General features: G+C 43.8%; 1 protein-coding gene across 1 annotated transcript; it reads left to right on the top strand.

Annotated features, from left to right (window-relative positions):
• Positions 1-123: 123 nt before the first annotated feature.
• On the top strand, positions 124-11,544 carry LOC119431205 (uncharacterized). The gene is made up of 8 exons (XM_037698674.2): positions 124-1,001; positions 1,118-1,421; positions 1,544-1,647; positions 2,792-2,931; positions 4,925-5,027; positions 6,228-6,395; positions 9,444-9,591; positions 10,534-11,544. The coding sequence occupies exons 1-8, from the start codon at positions 258-260 to the stop codon at positions 10,773-10,775; spliced, it is 1,953 nt and encodes a 650-aa protein (XP_037554602.1). The 5' UTR covers positions 124-257; the 3' UTR covers positions 10,776-11,544.
• The last annotated feature ends 10,149 nt before the right edge of the window (positions 11,545-21,693 follow it).

Below are 21,693 nucleotides of genomic sequence, written 5' to 3'. Positions count from 1 at the left end.
TGTACCAACACAAAATACACGTAAATGTAAATTCTATAAATTTTAAGTGTTTTACACACAAAAAATTAACAATATTATAATTTTATAGTTGTGTACGAAGCTGTTAATTTTAACAGCGGGAGCTGTTGAGCAATCCGAAGCAAGCCAAGCAAAATCCAGCTCCATGTTTTTTTGTCTCTCAGTGACAGCTGCAACCTAATGAGCAGTTTACAAACACCTTTTCCTCCGGCGGTTAAAGAAAGGGACAGTCGTTTTCAATGAGTATAGGGCCAATCGCCCTCGCGGGACATCACCTACTGCTAAGTTTTCGAAATCGCTCATGCTGCGTGGCAAACGGCTGCATCGACCTGTTTGTGCGTCAACCGCTCTCCCGCCGTACCACCAGCAGCAACGCTCGCGCCGGCAGCAGCAGCATGTCGCGCGACATGCACCCGAGCTGCCCACCGATGACAGCCATCGTTGTCTCAAAAAAGAACCTGCCGTCTTTCTCCGAAAAGAGAACCGTACCGCCGCACACCGACGCCCTCGGCGTTAGCACGCAGGCACGGGCTACGGGCGAAAACCCTGCCGGCAGGCCTTCGAGTACCGCCGTTGAGTCCGCTCTCCGCTCTGCTCTCGGCATAGGCCATTCCGAGACCGTTGGCCCGAGCCCTGCTGCGACAGTTCCTCAGCCCGTGCAACCGTTACCGGAGGGCAAGGGTGGTGGCAACGTTTCCTCCCAGGACCCCGCCATACTCGACTGGAGCTTGTGTAACCCCGCCTTGGACGAGACCGTCGTCGAGACCCAACCTGAAACGAAGACTACTTCAACGCGTATATTGCGCTTGCTGCACGTTGACGGTGATAAGAAGGAAGGAGACTCTTCGAGCGAGGCAGACGGAGCCGAAAATTCGCCGGTGGACATCACGTCGTCCCCTCCGCGCGCAGCGATGGAAGACGATCTTGGTCCAAAGACTGCCGCGACCCAAACCAGCAGTACTGAGCCGTCGTCGATGCCCGGTGTAAGACGTCCGTTTTGACTCGAGAACCGCTTGCTTGTGATTTTTTCACCCTCCGATTTTGGGTGTTATTTATGTGCGTTGTAATAAAAATGAGTGCCGCTTCTTCCCACCTGCAGAAGCAAGTCGGTGACGACGCTGGCAAAGCGGCGGCCGATGCGGCGTCTACGCCTGTCAAACGGTCTACGCGAACGCGCTTGCCAAAGCTAAACGCAACCGCCGTACTACGGGAACGGAGCGTCTCTGACGACGGCTCTAGTTCAAACGAGAGCTGCGTGGCCGTTGTCGACGAACCTGCCGGGGAAACCGAGGTTGCTGCAGGGTCTGGGTGGATTTTCGAGCTACCCGGTTTACTTTCCTCAGCTGACACCGAGAATGATGACGACGACGACCCTGTCTACAGCCTCAAACCACTGTTTGCAGGTTGGTTAGAAAAGAGAAAAGCACGTTGCAAAATTGTTTGGGCTTTGCAACGGGTACGTGGCTTGTGGAAAAATGTTGTAACATTCCTTTAGCTCATATCTTTCTTTTTCTTTTCATTGAAGGCAAATTTGGGTCGGCGTCGTCATCTAAGAAGTCAAAGAGCACAAAATCTGCAAAGAGTTCTCGGCCGAACTACTTTGTGGCAATTCAAGTGGATAACATAAACGTGAGAGCAACCTTCTGTGCGATCTACTGCTTCATATCCCCCTCAGTTCCAAAGACTGCTTAAGAACGTGATCGGCTTTCTAATCAGTTCTTATTACCGGCTGGTATGTTACGAATGCAGAAAACCCTTTCTTATTCTGTTCCAAATATGGTTAGATGAGGAAGATAGCATCCAACCATGTACATGAGGAAAGTAACCATCTGCCTTTGTGTGTAACCAACGTCTTTGTATGTGTCTTTCGTGTTTGTTGACGTCAAGCTACTTTACTTTAACGTCGAGGTGATAGTGTAACATTGTGTGAGGGAGACTTGGAACTTTAATGATATGCTGGAGAAGTTCGCGTGGCTAATTTCCTCGCTTGCCACTCCAGGTGCTGGGTGATAATTATGATATACACAGTGATCACATAAACACACAAACGGCACATCTACGGTAACATTGTATGGTTGATTGGCACATTGATGATGGTGCATTCTGAATTCTCAAATGCACTCGCGGTATTCGAAATACACTTTGCTTTTCATCATCTGTGACAACACAACGGTTTAGATCAAATTAGTGCCAATTTTCATGAAAGCCGACGGCAAGAATATGCTCAAACAACTTCTGCACGCATGACTTTATATCCGGGATAAATACTTGACACAATGGCTCTAGAGCCAATTTTGAAAAGGTAATGTTAGAATGTACAATTGGTCACGTGATATACGCTATCCTCCCCACAAAAATATCCACATTAAAACTGAGCAGATGCAATGTCTGATGAACACCATTTTGGCTATCTGTAGCAAGGTCATCTTCAACTGAAATTAATTAAATTCTGTGGTTTTACGTGCCAAAACCAAGATATGAGGCACGCCATAGTGGGGGACTCCAGCTTAATTTTGACCACCTGGGTTTCCTTAACGTGCACCCAGTGCACATTACGTGGGCGTTCTTGCATTTTGCCGCCATCGAAATGCAGCCGGCATTTGATCGTGCGACCTCGTGCTTAGCAGCGCAATGCCAAAGCCACTATGCCACCATGGTGAGTGTTTTCAACTGTACCTGTGTTGCTTAGCATTTTTACAAGCAAGCTCCCTGCATTGAACTTCTGAACAGACCACCTGAATAAAAAAAATTAATGAGAGTGTGGTTTTACCAGGTCCACAGAAAGGCGAAAAGGGTCCAGGACCACCTGCGGATTCAGGAACCAAATGTTGAACAACTGCTCGTGGAAATAGCTACGTTGCATATCACCCTCCTTGTGCTTCGGGTGAACGATGGCGACGACTCACTACAGCGGTATATACCTCCATAGAGTTGTTTCTGTGCTGTGGCTCGGCTTAGCTAACAACATTGTGCCCAGTGTTGTCGTAAGACATATTTGTTTTTTCATTAGGGGTGTTCGAATAGCGAAGTTTTCTGATTTAAATATGAATGTTCAAGGAAAACTAACTCCACATGTCGAATTGAATACCGAATATTTTTACTTTCGAAACAAAATGACATTAAAGGTTTTATGGAGTTTGGTAGGCAAAAAAGAAGTTAATTTATGTTATCTGATACATATAATGCTGTTAACATCTGGATGTCAGGTCAACTGAGAGGCTTGTGAGTGAGAAACAACAAAAAAGGTGATCGTATACAGTGCAGCAATGGCTAGAACAATAACGAAACAAAGGGGCAGCACTTCACCAAATGCACGTTGTAGGTGCTGTGTTTGTCAAAGAAGTGCACTGCAACACCACACACATTGTTTAGAGGAATGCAAACATGGTGAGACTAGCCACATAATAAATTACTTTGCTTTAATCGAGACAAAAATCTTTAGGCTCCGTAAAACAGGACGTACTAATTTAATGACTGGAAGCTATTGTACCAAAGCGATCATCTCCATGCCACAAGGAACTGGTACGCCTAAGGAACCGGCACACCTGCACAACAATTGTAATTATCTTGCGACAGAATCATTTGTAAGTCCCCGTTTGCAGCGGTCGTTCTCCCTGTAGACTAACAGCAGTTTTTTTTTTTTCCGTTATAATATTCCAACAGAAACAAATATTCGACAAATTCGTATAGTGAATTCTCGAATCGGAAGTGACTGGAATAGCAAAGACTGTTCAACTCGCATTGGAAACTCCAAATCCTCGCACACCCCTAGTTTTTATACATTAGAAAGTACCAGTTGGCACGCCGCAGCGCAGGCTACATCTTGCCTTAGATTAAGCAAGCAAGGGTATGCAGTCAATACAGCCCACATGCCTGTGAACTTCTCGCTGTAGACCTTCTGGTTATGACCTCTTGAACAGATGAGCTGTTTAATATTTAGACAGCTTGGGACATTTGCTGATACAATTATACTACATCACAGTTTGTAACAGATGCTTAAAAGCAGCCCTTAATTGACTTATCTGTTCATTGTGGCTAAACAATGCAGGGAAACTGTGTACATGAGGCCGAAGGGCACGGCAAGGCACTAACTTTCGGCTAAAGTTTATTGTTACGTGCATGAATATATATAACATGCAGAATATCACTACTATCACGCAAAAAGTATAAGAAACAATAAGTAAAAAAAAATTTTTTTTTTAACTTGTACTATATCTTATATACTGCGTATATAGTATTTGTTTTGTAGGCACCGTGCAAAATTTTACATTTAAATTACGAGTGGGTGCATCACAAAAAGTAAAAAAAGAAGACGTTCTTGGATACAAGAAAAAAAAATGCCGCCATTACCGCTTGCCAGAAGTGTAGCATGCCTTAGTCCAAGCCTAAGTCATGCACCTGTGCATGCATTAGTCCGTCGTCTGCTTACGTGCTGTTTAGAGGCTGCGAATAAGAAAATTAGACAAGCACCATCCCTGCAGCTTTGCCAAGAATGCTTGATTAGTAAATACCAGAGCACTAGAGTACCAGAGGGCTAGTTAGTGCATAGTCTTAAGAAGGATGTGCAAGATTAAAATCAACGTATCAAGAGGGAACATAAACAGCGCTTGTTCTGTCTCTTCTTATTTCTCCCGTTGATTTTAAACTTGCGCAGCACGTCCTTCTGAATTATTTAGTATACCACTCATTTACAATCAATTTAGCCTAACTGAAATTTCGTTACAGTTGGGCTTTAAAGCTCTGACCATTTTTTTTTTATTTTTAATAATGAAAAAAAAAAAGCTTTGCTTGGAAAGTGGAAAGAAACAGCTCTTTTCGTGAGATTTGTTTAGAGTGTGGAAAAGCACCGTCTGCTTTTGTCAGGAAATGAAGCAGCCATTTATGGGTATTACTGAATCACTTTCAGAGCCAAGGACTCGCTGAGTCGCAGCCACGAGGCGGTCACGGATGACCTTGAAGCCACTCCCCTTGTGCTACATTTTGAGGGATTGGACCACTTCAGGAACGAAGTCAGTAGTACATCCATGTGACCTAAATAACATACGTTTTGCGACGTTGAAAGTACAGCATAAGTTGAATCTTTAACAGACACTGATGTAAAGGAGAATGTGCAAGATGTGTCTTGCTGATATAAGTGCTAACAAATATGTGCTTGTAACAAATATCGGACATAACAGTGCCGTAGGCAGGAATTTTTTTTAAGGGGTGGAGGGGGCAGGCAAGTGTTGTTGCACATCTTTATATACCAGGTATCCTAGTCCACAGAAATTGCGGGGGGGGAGTCACATGTCCGGTGTTTCCCCCTGCTCACCTGCCCACACACCTAAACTGTAAGGAAGGTGTTTTCGTGTAATGTGTTACGTCGTTATAACAAGGTTCGACTGTAGTGCTAAACGTTCTAAACATCTGATGATAACGATCATCACCAATTAGCTGCGCGTTAGAGCCCTACATGGTACTACAGTAGTAAACAGACATAAGAAGGCACTACATGCAGGTTGCGTCATATGCAATTAATCAGAAACGGGATAATCTATAACAACACAACCTCAAGATCTTTCCTTAAAGTTGTGGGCCTAACAAATAACGCGACTTGGAACCATGTTGTTAAATAATGCCTTGTGTAACACTCATAGATATGACACGACATACTTGCAAATATTAATATACACGTCGGGGTACCATTCATTACTCGTGAATTACAAACGTGTTGACAAAGAAATGTAATTAGTATGCTAATGTTGTTTTTAGCTGATTTTTATAATGTGCTTTTGTGTATATTTTTTACCTTTGTCTGTGTTGCCCCTTCCCTCTATAACGTATATTGTTTACCCTGAGGTTACTGCAAACAAATACAGGTTACTGTTTTGGGCAAGGAAGAGTCAGTGACAACATTCATTTTGAAAGACAGATTGTGTGCTGCTGCATGGACGTGTATCAAAACATTGCCTTAATACAGTGCCATCTGTACAGCAGTGAAACGTGAAAGACCTTGTTTACATTTTATTGTCGCCTAGCTGATGGTGACTGCTGCACACATACATGAGCCTGAACAGCTAGCATTGTAGTACAATACGAGGCACCTCAAGTTGTGCACTTATTCAGCATGCGGCACACTGCTCTGCAAACACCGTTCGCGCTAAGTTAGAAGCGTAGTCTGGAGGCACAGAAGCGAGTGCTTTCATAAGGTTGAAATGCCACTACCCAAGGTCCTGTACGTGAAGACCATCGGAGAAGACTCGGTGTCTCGGCTCAAGGCTCTCGCACAAGTCTGCCGCGAAGAATTTAAAAAGGCGAACCTGGACTTGACGGAAGGCACAGAGTTTATGCCTCACCTGACGTTGGCAAAAATCAGCAGGACAAGCAGCCGAAGAAACGTATGTGGTGTGCTTTCCGATGTCTACTTTCTTTGTACCAGAATTGAGCAGTTGACGCTTACGATGACACTTGACATGTGACCTTTAACCCTTTGACGGCCGTTTTTTTTTTTTTTTTTCGACTGCACCTCACCCACTGCTGGGCTTTTATGGCATGTTAGTCCAGTGGACATTTCATTTCATGCGAGGGTGGTTGTATGAGTTATCTCGGGAGTGCCTGTGTAAGGGGTTTAAGAGAACGTTTACAATTTTTATCCATCACTTTCAGTTTTGTGTTTCCTAGATGAAGCAAGTAGGAAGATAAGGGGTTAAAGAACCTTGTTTGCAGGAACACTTTAAAGCAGTGCGAAACGTAACACGGACACAAGAAGGCACGTAAAAAAAGGCATCACATAGTACTACTAGCAACAACAGTGTTTATTCTCAAAACCAGACCGCTTATATACCACATGCACCATAGCAGACATAGATCACGTGGAAGCACTAAGAAACATGTGTGATGAAAGTCACACTATCGAAACCTTATTCATGACCCGCGATAGCCTACCAGAACAATTTGCAAACGCTCACGCAGGAAATCTAACTCCTTAGGAGACAACGCTATCAACGGCTTGCTAATACGCAGTTCACCAAGTGCGTCGATATACTCTGCCTCAACAATCAATCGGTTGTTCTCTTCCTTATATTGACCAACAATGACTGTTTTATAAAACAAAGGTCGGCAGCGACATGCTTTGGTATGTAGGGCGAGAAATCCATCAGGCGGCAGCTTTCTTGTTTTGATTTTGTGCTGTCTTAACCGCTCATTTAAGCACCTACTGCTCTGGCGAATGTAGTGTTTCCACAGCAGAGCGGAATACGATAAACCACAAAAGCCTTGCAATCTACTAACTTGTTTCTGTGCTGCTTTGCGCACTCAGCTTTTTTTGTCCTAGAAGGATTTGTCTTCACGCAGAGCCTTCCAAGCTTATTGGGTGCAAAAAAAAAAAAAAAAGTGCACCCTCGCTGTCCGCAAACCTATGCCATTGCTACTGAGAGGCTGGCTTTCCCGGATTGTTTATACGTTTAGTGGCTAAGTGTGCTTTACAGGCAAACAATTTCGCCAGCAGCATGCAAATATCACAAAATTCAACACAATATCGCCCCAATGTTATTAAATTAGATAGAAACAAATGTTAAGAACCGTATTTTCTGCCGCGTAGCCAGCAATATATTCGATTTGATTTGAATATGCGTATCCAACCGAGTATTAGAACATTTCCAAATATCTACTCTCGAATTCGAATATTAAAAACATAATATTCGATAATGTTCCAACTTTTCAAATATTCGCACACTTCCTTTTTTTTTCTTTTTTTTTTTTGACCTCCCAATATGGCTTCACGGACCCCTGGGGTCCGCGGATCCCCATTTGAGAACCACTGGGCTAGAGTAACCCTTGTTAATTAACTGCAGTAGATGAGACCGCTAGGATATGTGAAACTGTAAGGTACTATTGGTTGATTAATTCCCATTATTAAAACAGATGGCACTATGGCCTCTTGTGGGAGGGGGGTAAATGAAAAGGAAAAAAAGAAAAGCAAATTGCTTCACATCCGTCAGTTAAGCCAGCTGAATGTGCGAATTCCCACAAAAAGATCAGCGCTCTCTGGCATGCGCACGCCGTTCCCGTGTGTGACCCATTCTTTAAGAGAGGTGATGTGTGGATGCAAATGTTCGGTCCTTTTGCTCTAGAAGCGACTGCAGCCGCAGAGGTGATGCTGAACGGTTGGGTTGACCCCAGCAGTGCATATGTGCTGCAGACGTGTGATATTGTTGGAAAAGACTCTTCCTCTGCTGCTTGTATATTGGGAGGGCATGCCGTTATCATTCTGTAGGTTCGCCATCTCAAGAGCACATCCTCTTGTCAGTTCGGCTTTTCATCTTGTAATCCTCGGTATAAGATTCAATGCCAGTTTGCAGAGGATAATTGACCTGCTTCAAAATATCAGGTTCATGCATTTCGAATATTCTTGGGGACTTCAAGAATCTTCATTCACTGCCAAGCACTTTTCACCATGAATGTTGACAGATCAAATCAAACTATCATGTTGATAAAGTGTATAGCACACTCATAATGTATGCTGTGGGAGCTAGTAAATTAACTTTTTCGGTTATTCATGCTATGCAGTTATATTCTGTCGTGCAGAGAACACACCTTTGAGACATAAAACCTAACTTAGGAGCATGCATATAGTAGTTTTTCAGACCCAGTTGAACAGTGCCAGAAGCGAGCCGTATACGAATTGAATAATGCCCGAAGCAAATCAAATATAGCATACTTTTTGTCAATGTTTCTAAATAATGTACAGCCTTCCCACCATTAATATTTACCATTTTTCACATCTTGGTATTCACAACATTAGAAAGTTTGTCATTACACTGCACATTATAAAGCCTGCTTTACTAAAAGCACAAAGGGAGAATTAGAAACAACTAAGCAATTTGTTCACAATCTCGGGGCTCTGCAAAGCATGCATTAGCAATAGTAATGCATTACCATATAAAGGTCATGCATGGTCATACATTACCATATAAAGCTTTGAAAGGGTGCCTTTTTAGCGTAGTTAATATCTGTGTACATACATTTGCAACAAAATCACAAATGCGTATCATCGGCTGCATCTATAAACAGTACTAAACAGTACTCAATACTGAATGCCGTGTCTAAACAACATTTTGTTGCGAGTGATTGTGTTTAGTTGAAAAAGGCAGTCTGGGCATTATTGAATTTTTGCCTAAATCTCATGTTTGATGCTTGGACTGTGTTCACTCAGCAGCATGAAGCGTGCAAAAACTATTGGAAAAATATTTGGATTCTCAAATACAGTTACAAATTGAATAGGACATTGTTCGATTCGTTATTCTAAAATTTCTAATATTCACACTCCCCAAACCGAATTACTCCCTGATTATCAACTATAAATTATCAACAATTTTACCAAGGCTTCCAAAGTGTCCTGCTGCCAGACTGTTGAAATTGTGATTATCTTTTCATCTGGTTTCTAGGAGATAAAGAAGATTAAAGAAGAATGGTACACAACGTTCAAAGATGAGCCATTTGGAATGCAACAAGTAAAGAGCCTCCAGCTGCTGAGTATTTCAAAGCCGAAAGATGAACGAGGCTACTATTACTGTAGTCTGGAGCACATGTTTGGTAAGATTGACTAGCGTGCTGAGTTCTTGAATGTAACTCTCAAAATTTTTATTTTTATAAATATTTTCTATGTTTCGGGCTCATTTACACCGGTGACTCGCAGAGTTCATGCAACCAAATTGGTCGCTTTGGTCAAGAAATGATTGTTTTGGGTCAGTCAATCGCTGGTCGATTTTTCACTCACGTGACTGCAGTTGCAAACCCACTGAACCAATCAGTGGCGCAGGGGCAGGACATCTGTCTATTTTATGTGGTAATGGTGTGATAAGGAGACGTGAACAGCATCAATTGCGAGGCACTTCTGCTTGACGACGGGCCATTCACTCATGTCGGCGTGAACATTGGTCGCCTTGAGTCTCTCCTTGGTCGCCAGTTGCGGTCGGTCGCACGACCTCTGTTAATCGCCAGTGTGAATGCACCCTGAAACCCTTAGGATAATAACATGGGCAGCTTTCAGGTATGGAGCCCACTCAAGCTTTCAGCTAATTTCATTAACACGTGCAAAAGCTTTGCTGCATAAGCAGTTCCGTTAAAGGAGCACTCACAAAAGTGTGTGGTAGAGTTTAAGAACCTCTTTTCGCATCTAAAAGGATGGCACTTAGCAAGTATGAAGGTTCTGAAACACTTATAAGAGATTTTAGACTACTAGTAAAGTTGGGCCTCTATTTTGTTGCGATGCCCTTTCGCTCGATTCTATGCCTGTTTTATACCAGTCTTATGCCAGTCTGCTCATAATTGAAGGATTTGAAAAATTTTTGCACCATTTTCATGTGCAAACGCCCGTTAATAGTGAAGTCATTTTATGATTAGCAGTTAGAAAAGTGTTTCAGGGCCCCTTTAATCTGTAATATATTTGTGTTATAACGCAATTACTCACAGAAGACTGCTTTTTTATTACAAACATTTTATCATTAATAACCTCAGCCTCTTTTTGTTCTGCAGGCAACTTTTTAAGAGACCAAACCGACGACGACCACAGTGAATGCTGCACACCAGTATCGTCGAAATCTGCATCGGGCAGGATCGAGCAAAAGTTACTTAAATTAAACGATGCAAAGCAGGAAGTGAAGCGAAAGATATCGACATTGACGAAAGCAAAACTACAGGAACTCTCGAAAGCAAAGCAGGAGTTCGCTGAAGAAAAGAGCAGTTCAGAAGATTCTGAAGAAGAAACCTCTACATAATAGGCTTTAGAATGTACGTGGAAGTGAAACATTCGCCTTTTTTTTATAGTGGTATGTCATTGATGAGACAGAACTGCCGTGGCGCAGGGCTTCCTCCAGAAACAAAGCTTGTGGCAATGCAAAGACATGTGCTATGAAAAGAGAAATTTTTTTTTTATGCATGACATGCTATAAGCACCATCAACCAGTAGATTTCAATGAAGAGTTCGAATAATTTTAATAAATTGATTTGTTAATTTATTGTTGCTAATTATCATCGCATGTCTGTGTTCTGTGAAACTAAGCCTAAACCTTCCCTTGCTCTCACTGTATAAAAAAAAAGCCTGGCCACTGTCTTCTTTCTTTGAAACCTGTCATCTCAATCAAGAATTCAAATGGGAAGTTCTTTCACGGCCATTTTATACCTCATCTCACGCATACTGTCGATACAAAGTTGGTGATTCCTTCTCTAAGACTAACATGTATTTTGTTTTTTACTCATTTTCCCCTTATCCAAGTGAAGATTGGAACATTTTGTCCACCTCCATAATATCAGTAAACCAACTCGACATACTTGAAATTGTACTTCAAGAACATATGCTCTTTTATATGTTTATGTCTCCCCACATACTATTTAGAGTTGCACTTGAATGTATTGTACAGTATCTTTTTATTCATGCATTTCTACCATACTTCCTGTTACGTCGTTTTGTACGTGTTTGCCCCACTCCCTATCTGTATTGCTTCATGGGCCTTGAAGGTATTTCAAATAATAAATCAATAAATAGTATGTCAACCCAAAACAGTATGTCCCTAGAAGCCCATAGTAGAAAGTCCTCAGCTGTACCAACTGAACTGAACTGAACATTAGTCCACCAGGGCCATGTTGTGGTCAGAGAGGGAAGCACTGTGGATTGTGAAGAAAGTGTGTGGCCTACATGGATGATGGCCACTTCCATCTTCACAAAAGATGCTGTTGAACAGCAGAAGTGAATGAAAAAGCTAGACCTTGAAGTTGAAGATTCCCCCGGGATCCTAGCACACTTTTTCTTCAATAACAGCAATCGCGCATCAACAGAATGCCCCCACAAAATCCGTCACCATTTTTTGTATTAATCCATTCACATAATGTAAAATGCAGTAAGTGCTCCACTTATGCAACTGCTGGAATGATTTGAATGAAATGTGTCATATCTAAAAGAAATCACAATTTAACGACTCTTGCGAGTAGATATTTATTTAGGTCCTTTAGCATCCTTCAAAATATTGCCAAACATTGAAATTTTGTGGGGATTTAAAGGATTAGGCTCAAAATTTTTGAACTCTGAAAACAGACATTACAATTCAGTAGACCAGGGATGTTTTTGTTAGGACAAATAATCAAGAAAGGTGGAAAATTGCTTGCTTTAAAATATATCATCATCCGCTGATTTTAGACCACTGAATCACGGAGGCCTCTCCAGGAGAACTTCTGTTGCCCTGCTCCTGCACCAGATGAGCATATATCCTGTGCCTGCCAATGTCTTAATCTCATTATTCCACATATAACCAGTTTTTTCATATTCACTCGTCTCGTTATTCTTCATGTGCCAATAGTTATCTGAACATTTACAATAATGTCTCCTTTAATATATCTAGAAATACTATGGATAAAGGTCTATCCTGAGCTACTGAAATCTCTATGCACTGAGTTAGATAATCCTCTAAGCGGTCTGCCTGGTCTGCCATACCATTAACCTACACGCACATCCTACAACACTATCGCATTTCACGAAGAACACTACCCCCACCGCATAATGCTCTGACGTGAGAGGCAAGCCGTAAGTATGGCGAAAACTCCAAACAAACACATATCCACATTTGAGTCTTTACCACGCCATACACCCTGCGTTGTATTCCTATAAATGTCCACGCTGTGATCAATGTGCAACACTTAATTTACCACATGGTATGGGCTTGTGCAAACACACCACAGCTCACACCCATAACACACCCCACCACACGGCAATGGGAGGCAGCGCTGTCCAGCTCCGACTCGACGGACCAGCTCAACCTGGTCAGCTGAGCGAGAAACGCAGCTAAGGCCACTGGACTCCTGGACTGAGAGGGCCACCCACTGCATAGCGGAGGAGCTACCTACGCTCGCGCACTCTTTTGATTAAAGTTTATTCCCTCTGTCTCTCTGCCTGGTCTGAACCCATTCTGTAGTTCCCCCAGTACAACATTTTTCTCTACCCACTTAGAAAGTTCTAATTTTATCGCTTGTATTGCAACTCTATATATCACCGACGTTACTGTAACTGGCCTGTATGAGCTCGTCTTATCCTATCACATTTGCCTTTGTATATGAGGTTCATCTTGCTTTCATGCCATCTAACCAGAATTTTTTCGTTATAATCACTTGCATCGGGTCCTACTGTCGTGTTATTCGGGACATCTTCTGTTGCCTTTTTCTAATAAAAGCTTTCTGTGCTAAATTTTGATCTCTCAGGCTTCTCTTTTGTTGCCGGATCTGTTGTCTGAACTACTCTTTCTTTCTTGCCGAAGTTATCCCTCATAACGTCTGTGATGTACCGCAACGCATTGTCTCCTTCGTAGATGTTACCGTCTTCATCCCTTATAGCCATTTGCGAGTTTTTAGTTGGAGCTCCGAGTGCTTTTATATTGTTCCAGAATATTTTTGAGGCACCTTTGTCTCTTTTGTGAATGTTATGCATCCGCTGTTCACTTGCGCATTTAATTGTCTCTTGCACGAGCTCACTCGCCACCCTTTTCTTTTCTCGGTATTTGTTCAATCTAAGGAGCACATCTTCTACATGTAATCCCACCTTTTCGGCTTCTCGATGATCCCTATACGCCTGCTTACGATCTCCTACAGCTTGCTTTATTTCCTTGTTCCAACACTTGCGTGGTTTCCTCTTTCCTATCCATCAATGTTTTTTTTTTTTTCGTGTGTCTTATTTTCTGCTGCATAACGTCTACCAGTTCCCAGGTTGTTCCCAGGCTGTTCTAGGAAAAGCTTCTATTTTCTTCTTAATGTTTGTAATGTTTTTTTGCGATCTGTTATCTGCTCTTCATTAATTTTTTAGCAATTCTGATGCTATTGGTTCGTGTTTTGCATTAGTATCTCTCCCAAACTTTAATATTAAATGTCTACGATCGCTATCCAGGCTATTTTTTCCATGTTCGTTTTTTTTATTATTTGGTCTAGTTGTTCGTAGACCATTTCTGAGACTAAGGCGTAATCGATACATGACTGCCTGTTTCCGCATTGCCACGTTACCTGAATGTGACGCTTATTCTCCCTGTTAACTACATTAAGGTTCTGTTTTCACACAGATCCAGCATTGGAGAACCATTGTAATCAGTATATCCGTCTAAACCTTCCTTCTATGTGCGAATTGATATCACCTACTAAAACCGCCTGGCCTGTTTTCTTGAACTCGTTAATATCGCTTCTATGCAATATTTGTAATCTCTGCTATCTGTCCACGGGTAAGCTTGTCCAAGCCACGTCTTTTTGCCTTCCCATGTGCTCCTAATCCATAAATGCTCCTTCGATGTCTCTTTTGCCCTTTGCCACTTCATGCCTTGCCTAATTAGCTTGCCTATGCCTCCGCGTTTCCTTGAGCCAGTCATTCTGTTGCACCGTTCTCATAGGAAATTGTCGTTAACAGGCAGCTGGGCTCCAAATGTCCTAGGTGCGTTTCGGTCAAGGCATACACGCTAATAACTTCGTCATTCAGCTGCATTTGAATTTCCAGCCACTTTTCCTGCTTGCGGCAAACACCAAGTGGATAGCACAGGCCTACACACTTTCATCTATGATGTCATGCTACCTGGCCCGATATTTTCATTGCCAAGGCTGGCGTGACGAAAGCGGTAATGTCAAAATCACTGTTGCTTACGCGGGAGCATCCCCATTGGATTCTATGGCAGTCGGACCAGGTATCATGACGACATGGATTGGAGTGTGTAGGCCTTGCGCTATCTAGGTGGTGTTGTTGCGGCCACCCTAGCTGCCTGTTTATGTAAGAAATTTTACCATTTCTGTTTGCCCAAAATTATTATTTTGACAGTAAGAAACTTCCCTTGTTTGGAGAATACTTACAGAAATGGCCAGGAGGGCTCCCGCATGGTGTTTTTATTGAGTGCCGACAGCGAAACCTATGAGGAGTGCACCGCGTTATCCCTCATAATACGCAAGCGAGGCGCTTCCGACAGATGGTGACTCCGTAAGTCCTCGCACCCAATAGTGTACGTATACTTTAAGATGGCGGCCACGATGACGTTATGCCGCAGCGTGGTTGTGGCGCCATCTAACCAATACTGTGCGACTGTGACGAACTGTGTTTTATGTTGTTCCTGTCTTTACTTTATACGCCTCACTTTATTTCCTTTCTTGTTTTTCTACATCTCCTGTGGCATTGACAAACGCCTGCCCTGCGTCAAAAGGGATCAGGATCATTTTTGAGATCGAATTGAATACGAATCGAATACTGCCAGTAGCAAATCGAAATGAATATCGAACTATTTTCGAATACTGAAACAGCCGTTCTTGCGAATAATATAAAGTATGTTCCTAGTATTGACCACTATATAGTATCCTATGGCATTCCAAATATTTCAAGTTTCTGTGATAATATTGCAAGTTACGAAGTGTTGTTTGTTGAAAGTCCAAATGGAGCATTCGAAATAAATCAGAATTTTGTTCGCATACTCAGGGTTTTAATCGGAGAGTGCTAACGATCGCAGTTTAGAACAAAAGTATGGCTACTTAAGCGATGTATAACGCGCTGTACTACGTAACCTCTCACTTTTATTGCGAAAGCAATTATATGGACACTCCAAGCAGATTTATGGCGTTGGCATTGCCGTCGCCGTGAGGTTCCATATAGATTCCAACAGCGATGAAATCGTCACCGCGTGCCGTATGCTGTATGCTGCGCGAGGGACGCGCGCTTTCACGGGGAGCGAACGCACGGCGGAGAGCAAACGCGACTTCTCTTGTCGTGCGAAAGGCCGTGGGGGAACGGGAGGGAGGAGAGGCGACGTTTAGCTGCGGCACCAAATGCGTATTTATATAAAAAAATGTCGCAGTTTCATCCGAAAAGCGAAGCATCAATTGCGATAGCAAATTAGTAGAGAGCTATACGGAGTAAGGATAGTAGTTTTATCAGCTGTGTAAACTTGGACATGCAGCAGCACGAGCAACGCGCAGAACTGTTTTCGAATGCCGTCGACGTTTTGCCCGCGTTCGCACTGAACGCGTGTGGCGTTGGTGATTGTTGCCGGTGCCTCTGGGGGCGGCTCGGAGGTTTTCGACGAGATTAGAACGGGACACTCGTCGAGCAGCTTCGGAAGTCTCCACCACCTTCTCGCCTCGCGACGTTTTTATATAATTACGCACTTGGTGCCGCAGCTAGAGGTCGCCTCCCCTCCCTCCCGTGAAAGCGCGCGTCCCTCGCGCGCTTTCACTCGCACATAGCATACGGCGCGCGGCGACGATTTCATCGCCGTTTGACGTCATACGGAACCTCACGGCGACGGCGATGCTGACGGCAGAAATCCGCTTTGAGTGTCCGTATGATTGCTATCGCAATAATGTAGATACGCATTTGATTCCTCAGCTAAACGTCGCCTTTACAGTATCTATCTATCTAGCCGCCTACGTCTTGGTGCTCTCAGGGTCGTTTCGTTAACTTGGTATGTACCAAAATTGGCATAGTATGACAAGAGTGTATGACGCACATAAATGATAGGTCATGACATGAATATCATGACATGTGTGTCATGTAGGTCATGAAACAGCCTCCTCCGTCTTGGTGATCTCGTAGTCGCTTCGTTAACTTGGTATGTAACAAAACTGGCATAGTATGACAAGAGTTTATCACGAACATAAATGATAGATCATGACACGAATGTCATGACATGCGTGTCATGTAGGTCTTGAAACAGCCACCTAAAATTACAATGACTAAGCGAAAAACGATTAACACTCAAAAACCATTTAAATGGGTTCGGACGTGGGTACTAAGTGAAGGAAGCACTAAAGGACGATGGTAGAAGTCATAGTCATGACCATTACTCAGCGAAAGAAGATTAACACTCAAAAACCACTGAAATGGGTTCTTATGTGTGTACTAAGTGAAGGAAACACTAAAGGATGGTAGTAGAAGTCATATTCATGACCATGACTCAGCAAAATGACAATGATTCAGCGAAAACAAGATTAACACACAAAAACAACTGAAATGTCTTCGGACGGGGGTACTAGGGAGGGAAACACTAAAGCATTTTGGTAGAAGTCATATTCATGACCATGACTCAGCAAAAATTACAATGACATCGAACAAATATTAACACTGAAAAGTCATTGGAATGGGTTCAAATGTCGTACTAAGTGAATGAAAAGGCTAAAAGGTTGATTGTCGAAGTCATAGTCGTGAGCGTGACTAAGTCTTTGGCTTTAAGGTCTCTTCAGCATAGCTAATTGGGTCTCCTGAGGCCTCATGAAATGAATGCCATGACATGCGTGTCATGTAAGTCATGAAACAGCCGCCTACGTCGTGATGCTCTCATGGTCGTCTCTTTTAACTTGGTAGGCTCCCCGCACACTGCTTCGCATAACATCGATTCTCACAGGGCGTGGGATCTGCCGGCTTTTTTATAACCACCTATACTATACGCAATGAAACAACACGCCCTATACCTAAATATTCTCACTGCAACAAACATACGCCTTCGAGCGTATCATTCGTTTAATAAGGCACACAGATTTCGAGAAGCGCACCGCTATTCGCTTATACATTGACGATCATCGTCAACGGTTCCTGCTCATTTTTTTCCTACCCGCTTTACGGTTCCAAACAGGTCAAATTTCGAGTGGTACTACTACACCAACAGGGCTCCGTTCCCGGTGTTCAGCCACGCAAACTCGCTGCGGAATCCTGGGCGCAGGCAGGGTTAATTACCTTTCCTTCCTCGACTGGCTTCTCACCATGGACGACGTGTTTCTCGTCACCGTGGCCGAAGTGGTGCGGTTCATGCGCGAGCCCAAACCCCTCGGCCAGTACGCGCAGACCAGCTGCTCGAGAGCCTCGGAGTTCCAGCGTTGTCACTCGTGCTCGTTTCCCGATGAGCCGATCGACGAAACCCGTCAGCTCGTCGGCTGCAAACCGTGCCCAGAAAGTTACCCGTGGTAACGGGACCTCGTGCGAAAAGCGACGGACGACGCACGGCTAGTCCGGAAACAGTACTCTGACGCCGGCTGCGTTCTTCTGTTCTGCTCGGCAGGCGTCGTCTGTCTCTGCGTTGCTGCGAAGCGGTTCGAGCGTCGTAAGACCGCAGACCTTTTAGCGCACCCACCTTCCCGCTTAGTAGTCGGATTTCTTGTTTGCCCGATGCCTGAATTGTATCTGTCAACGCTAATAAATTTGAAACTGTCATTTCATATGTAGTGCACGAATTTTAGGGCGCAATTCTTAGGCACCCGTTCATGCGGCGAGCGTCGGCGCTGTCCCTCGGCGTAACCGAGCGAACGAGCACGGGGAAAAATGTAAGCGAACGCGGAGCGCAGCGTAAGAAAAGCGTAGTGCCGTGCAAGGCATGCGACGACCGCTACGAGATGGGGCGTGTGTAGCGCGCCGTCATCTGTTTACCGATGGCAAGCGGTTAACTCGTCCAACGATACCATATATGGAAACAAAGCGCTGCATGAGCGGATGTATGTCTGCGGCGGCTGCTGTGAATCGCGCCCAAGCGTCACCCACGAGCTGCTTGTCGGGATGTCCCGATTTCCGAGGCAGTCGCGTCACACTTAATTCGCTCCGTTTGCAACGTGCCGCGCGAGACAGCTTGTCCGCGCAAGCAAATACATCGCGATATGAAAACATGTATAGAGCTGCGCTAGAATTTCGCATTATGGAGTATCGTAATCATCGGTGTTTTTTTTTTTTTAATCACGCCTGCTCTAATTGTTTGACAACGTAAAGCGAAAGCAGCTGGTTTGAAGACGTCATCCCGTGACTCAGCGTTCTGCTGCAAAGCACGAGGTCACAGGTTCGATTCCCTGCCGTGGCGGTCTCGTTGCGATGTGGGTGATGCAAAGATGTCCGTTTATATTGTGCTCGCCCTGGATGCGTTAAGGCTCATTCACACTAGACCGTCACGACAACGATTTTGGTCTGTCGACTGTTGGCGACAACCTTTTCCTTCCTTTAAAACGTTGACCACAGCGTTTTCCGTCCTGTAAACTGCTGTCGCCAACAGTCGGCAGACCAAGATCGGTGCCGTGTCGGCCTATGTGTGAATGAGCCTTTGAAGAACGCCACGTGGTCAAAATTATCCGTAGCTTCCTGTTTTGTGACATCATTCACTCAATGAATGAATCGATCAATCAATCAAAGCAAGGTAAAGTGAGCACCGCGAACATTCTGATGAGCCGAAATTAGATAAGGTGTGACGCATTCCACAATATCAGTGTGCATAATTCCTATAACACGACACCTTTTCTCCAAACTGTGCTTATATATAAGACAAAGTACAGTTTTGTGCAAGGTTAAAAATTAAGTGATGATTAGGCAAGACATGGCGCGAATGGTGCTAACCGTATATTTCTAGAAATTTACGTTATAGTTGTTATTTAATTAATTTCGTTTGTTAGCCCATGGGGACCGCAACATTGTTCCATGTATCGTAGTTCGATATGCAAAACAGGCAGTGCTACCAAAACGTGCTAATAAAACCTGCGCGTCACTGGTAGTATTCCAGTATTGCAACAGGCCGTTGCTTGAAAATATTTCATCCATTACATACAAATTAATACAGCAGCTCCGGATAGCTAGCTGTTGGATGGCTGGGGTGTGTGCAGTGTTCGCGTACCTGTCGCACTATTGGCCTCCGAGATCTGTTACTGCAAGCGGAGCACGCAGTGTCGGAGGCCACAGACATGCTCTTGAAAGTGCGACTCGTTATAGAAAAATTCTATCCGGATCGATCGTTATTATAAGGTAATGCTGTATAGTTTTAGGTACATTGCAACCACGACGATTCAGACACTGCACAAAAAAAAAATCCATTTTTTTTTAAATGCTGGCAAGCTTGAACAAGTAATGATTCAGCGCGCAATTAAAAGAATAAATGTGTTTTCGTTAAACGGAGAAAAAACATATTGTGGACCCGCTGAAGTACTGAGAAGAATGTGTTGTACTGTATTATTTGTTTTATTTATGCATTCCTGCCGTACTTCCGGTTACATCATTTCGTACGTGTTTAGCCCACTCCCTCTCTGTATTGCCCCATGGTCCTTGAAGGCTTTTCAAATAACAAATCAGTAAATAATATGTCAGCCCAAAACAGCATGTCCCTACAAGCCATAGTTGAAAGTCCTGAGCCCTACCAATTGAACTATTAGTCAACAGGGGCCATTTTGTGGGCAGAGAGGGAAGCACTGCGGACTATGAAGAAAGTGTATACTGACTACATGGATGATGACCACTTCCATCTTCACAAAAGATGCTGTTGAACTGCAAAAGTGTATGAAAAAGCTAGACCTTGAAGATGAAGGTTCCCGCGTGCTCCTATAGCGGACTTTTTCTGCAATAAGAGCATAAAAGATGCTGTTGAATATCATCAGTTGATGACAAAGCTAGACCTTGAAGATGGAGATTCCCCCGTGGTCCAAGCAGCCCTGTTCTTCAATGACAGCACAAAAGATGCTTTTGAACAGCAGAAGTTGATTAAAAAGCTAGACCTTGACGAGGAAGGTTCCCGTGTGCGCCTAGCAGACATTTCTTCATAAACAGCACAAAAGAGGCTGTTGAACAGCTGACGATGATTTAAAAGGTAGAGCTTGAAGATGAAGATTCCCCGTGCTCCGAGCAGACGTTTTCTTCAATAGCAGCACAAAAGATGCTGTTGAGTAGCAGAAGATGATGAAAAAGCTAGACCTTGAGGACGGAGATTCCCTCGTGGTCCTAGCAGACCTTTTCTTCAATGGCAGCACGATACATTCTTTTGAACTGCAGAACTTGATGAAACGCAAGCTCCGTGCTCGAAGCAGATGTTTCTTCAGTAACCGAACAAAAGATGCTCTTGAACAGCACAAGTGGATGAAAAAGCTATACCTTGGAGATAAATATTCCCTCGTGTTCCTAGCTGACATTTTCTTCAATACCTGCACAAGAGATGCTTTTTAACAGCAGAAGTTCTTGTAGGAAGCTGAAACAGCCGCAACGCCATCTGGCCGGCGCCTGGTGCCCATAGCGGTCCTCCCATGCAATGTGAACAAAGGATCCGCGCGGACGTCAAAACGCCATTTTGTTTTGACGATGTCCATTGTGGAAGGTAATTGAACACCGCGAATGACAGAACGCACTGTATACGACAGACATCAGCGCTGTTCGATTTCATTCAACATGCGCCAACCTGCCCAGTTCAGCACACTCTTGTCTATTTGCTCAAGTGTCCTGCTTCATTCCTATAACGATGGCGTCTTAGCTAAATAACACAAGCTCTTAGCTAAATACCTATGTTTGATTCCAGATTCAATTTTATCTTTTTCTACCAGAATCGCTAGAAAGCATCGTGTAGTATATAGATACCATACGATGGTGTGCTTATTCCCTCGCACAGACCCGTGGCTGGCTTTATTTAAAAACTGTTCGTGCAGCTATAGGAGTCAATGCGGGACGCGCCGTTTGCAGCCCGCTGTTACATGAACGGAACGTTGATTAGCCGCCAGTCATTTTAGCAGACGCGCGGCTCCGGAAGGTAGCGACCATACACTGACGACACGCGCAGTGCATCGGCCGCGTAGAGACCGCGCCACGCCAGCTGTTGGCGATGTGGCATTTGTGTTTGCTGTTCACTGCGCCTCATGTGTACAGAACATATAACGCATGCCGCTCACGGCGGATACCGTTTTACGAATGGGCGC

The sequence above is a fragment of the Dermacentor silvarum genome, chromosome 10, assembly GCF_013339745.2.
Source record: "Dermacentor silvarum isolate Dsil-2018 chromosome 10, BIME_Dsil_1.4, whole genome shotgun sequence".
NCBI lineage: Eukaryota > Metazoa > Arthropoda > Arachnida > Ixodida > Ixodidae > Dermacentor > Dermacentor silvarum.
This window is presented reverse-complemented; position numbering and strand designations above follow the sequence as displayed.

What these genes read in the sequence shown, in the direction of transcription:
- LOC119431205 (XM_037698674.2), top strand. Translation starts at nt 258, where the DNA reads ATGAGTATAGGGCCAATCGCCCTCGCGGGACATCACCTACTGCTAAGT. An exon ending in GGCGACGACTCACTACAGCG is followed by an intron (nt 2,932 to 4,924) that starts GTATATACCTCC and finishes AATCACTTTCAG; the next exon opens with AGCCAAGGACTCGCTGAGTC. An exon ending in GGACAAGCAGCCGAAGAAAC is followed by an intron (nt 6,396 to 9,443) that starts GTATGTGGTGTG and finishes TCTGGTTTCTAG; the next exon opens with GAGATAAAGAAGATTAAAGA.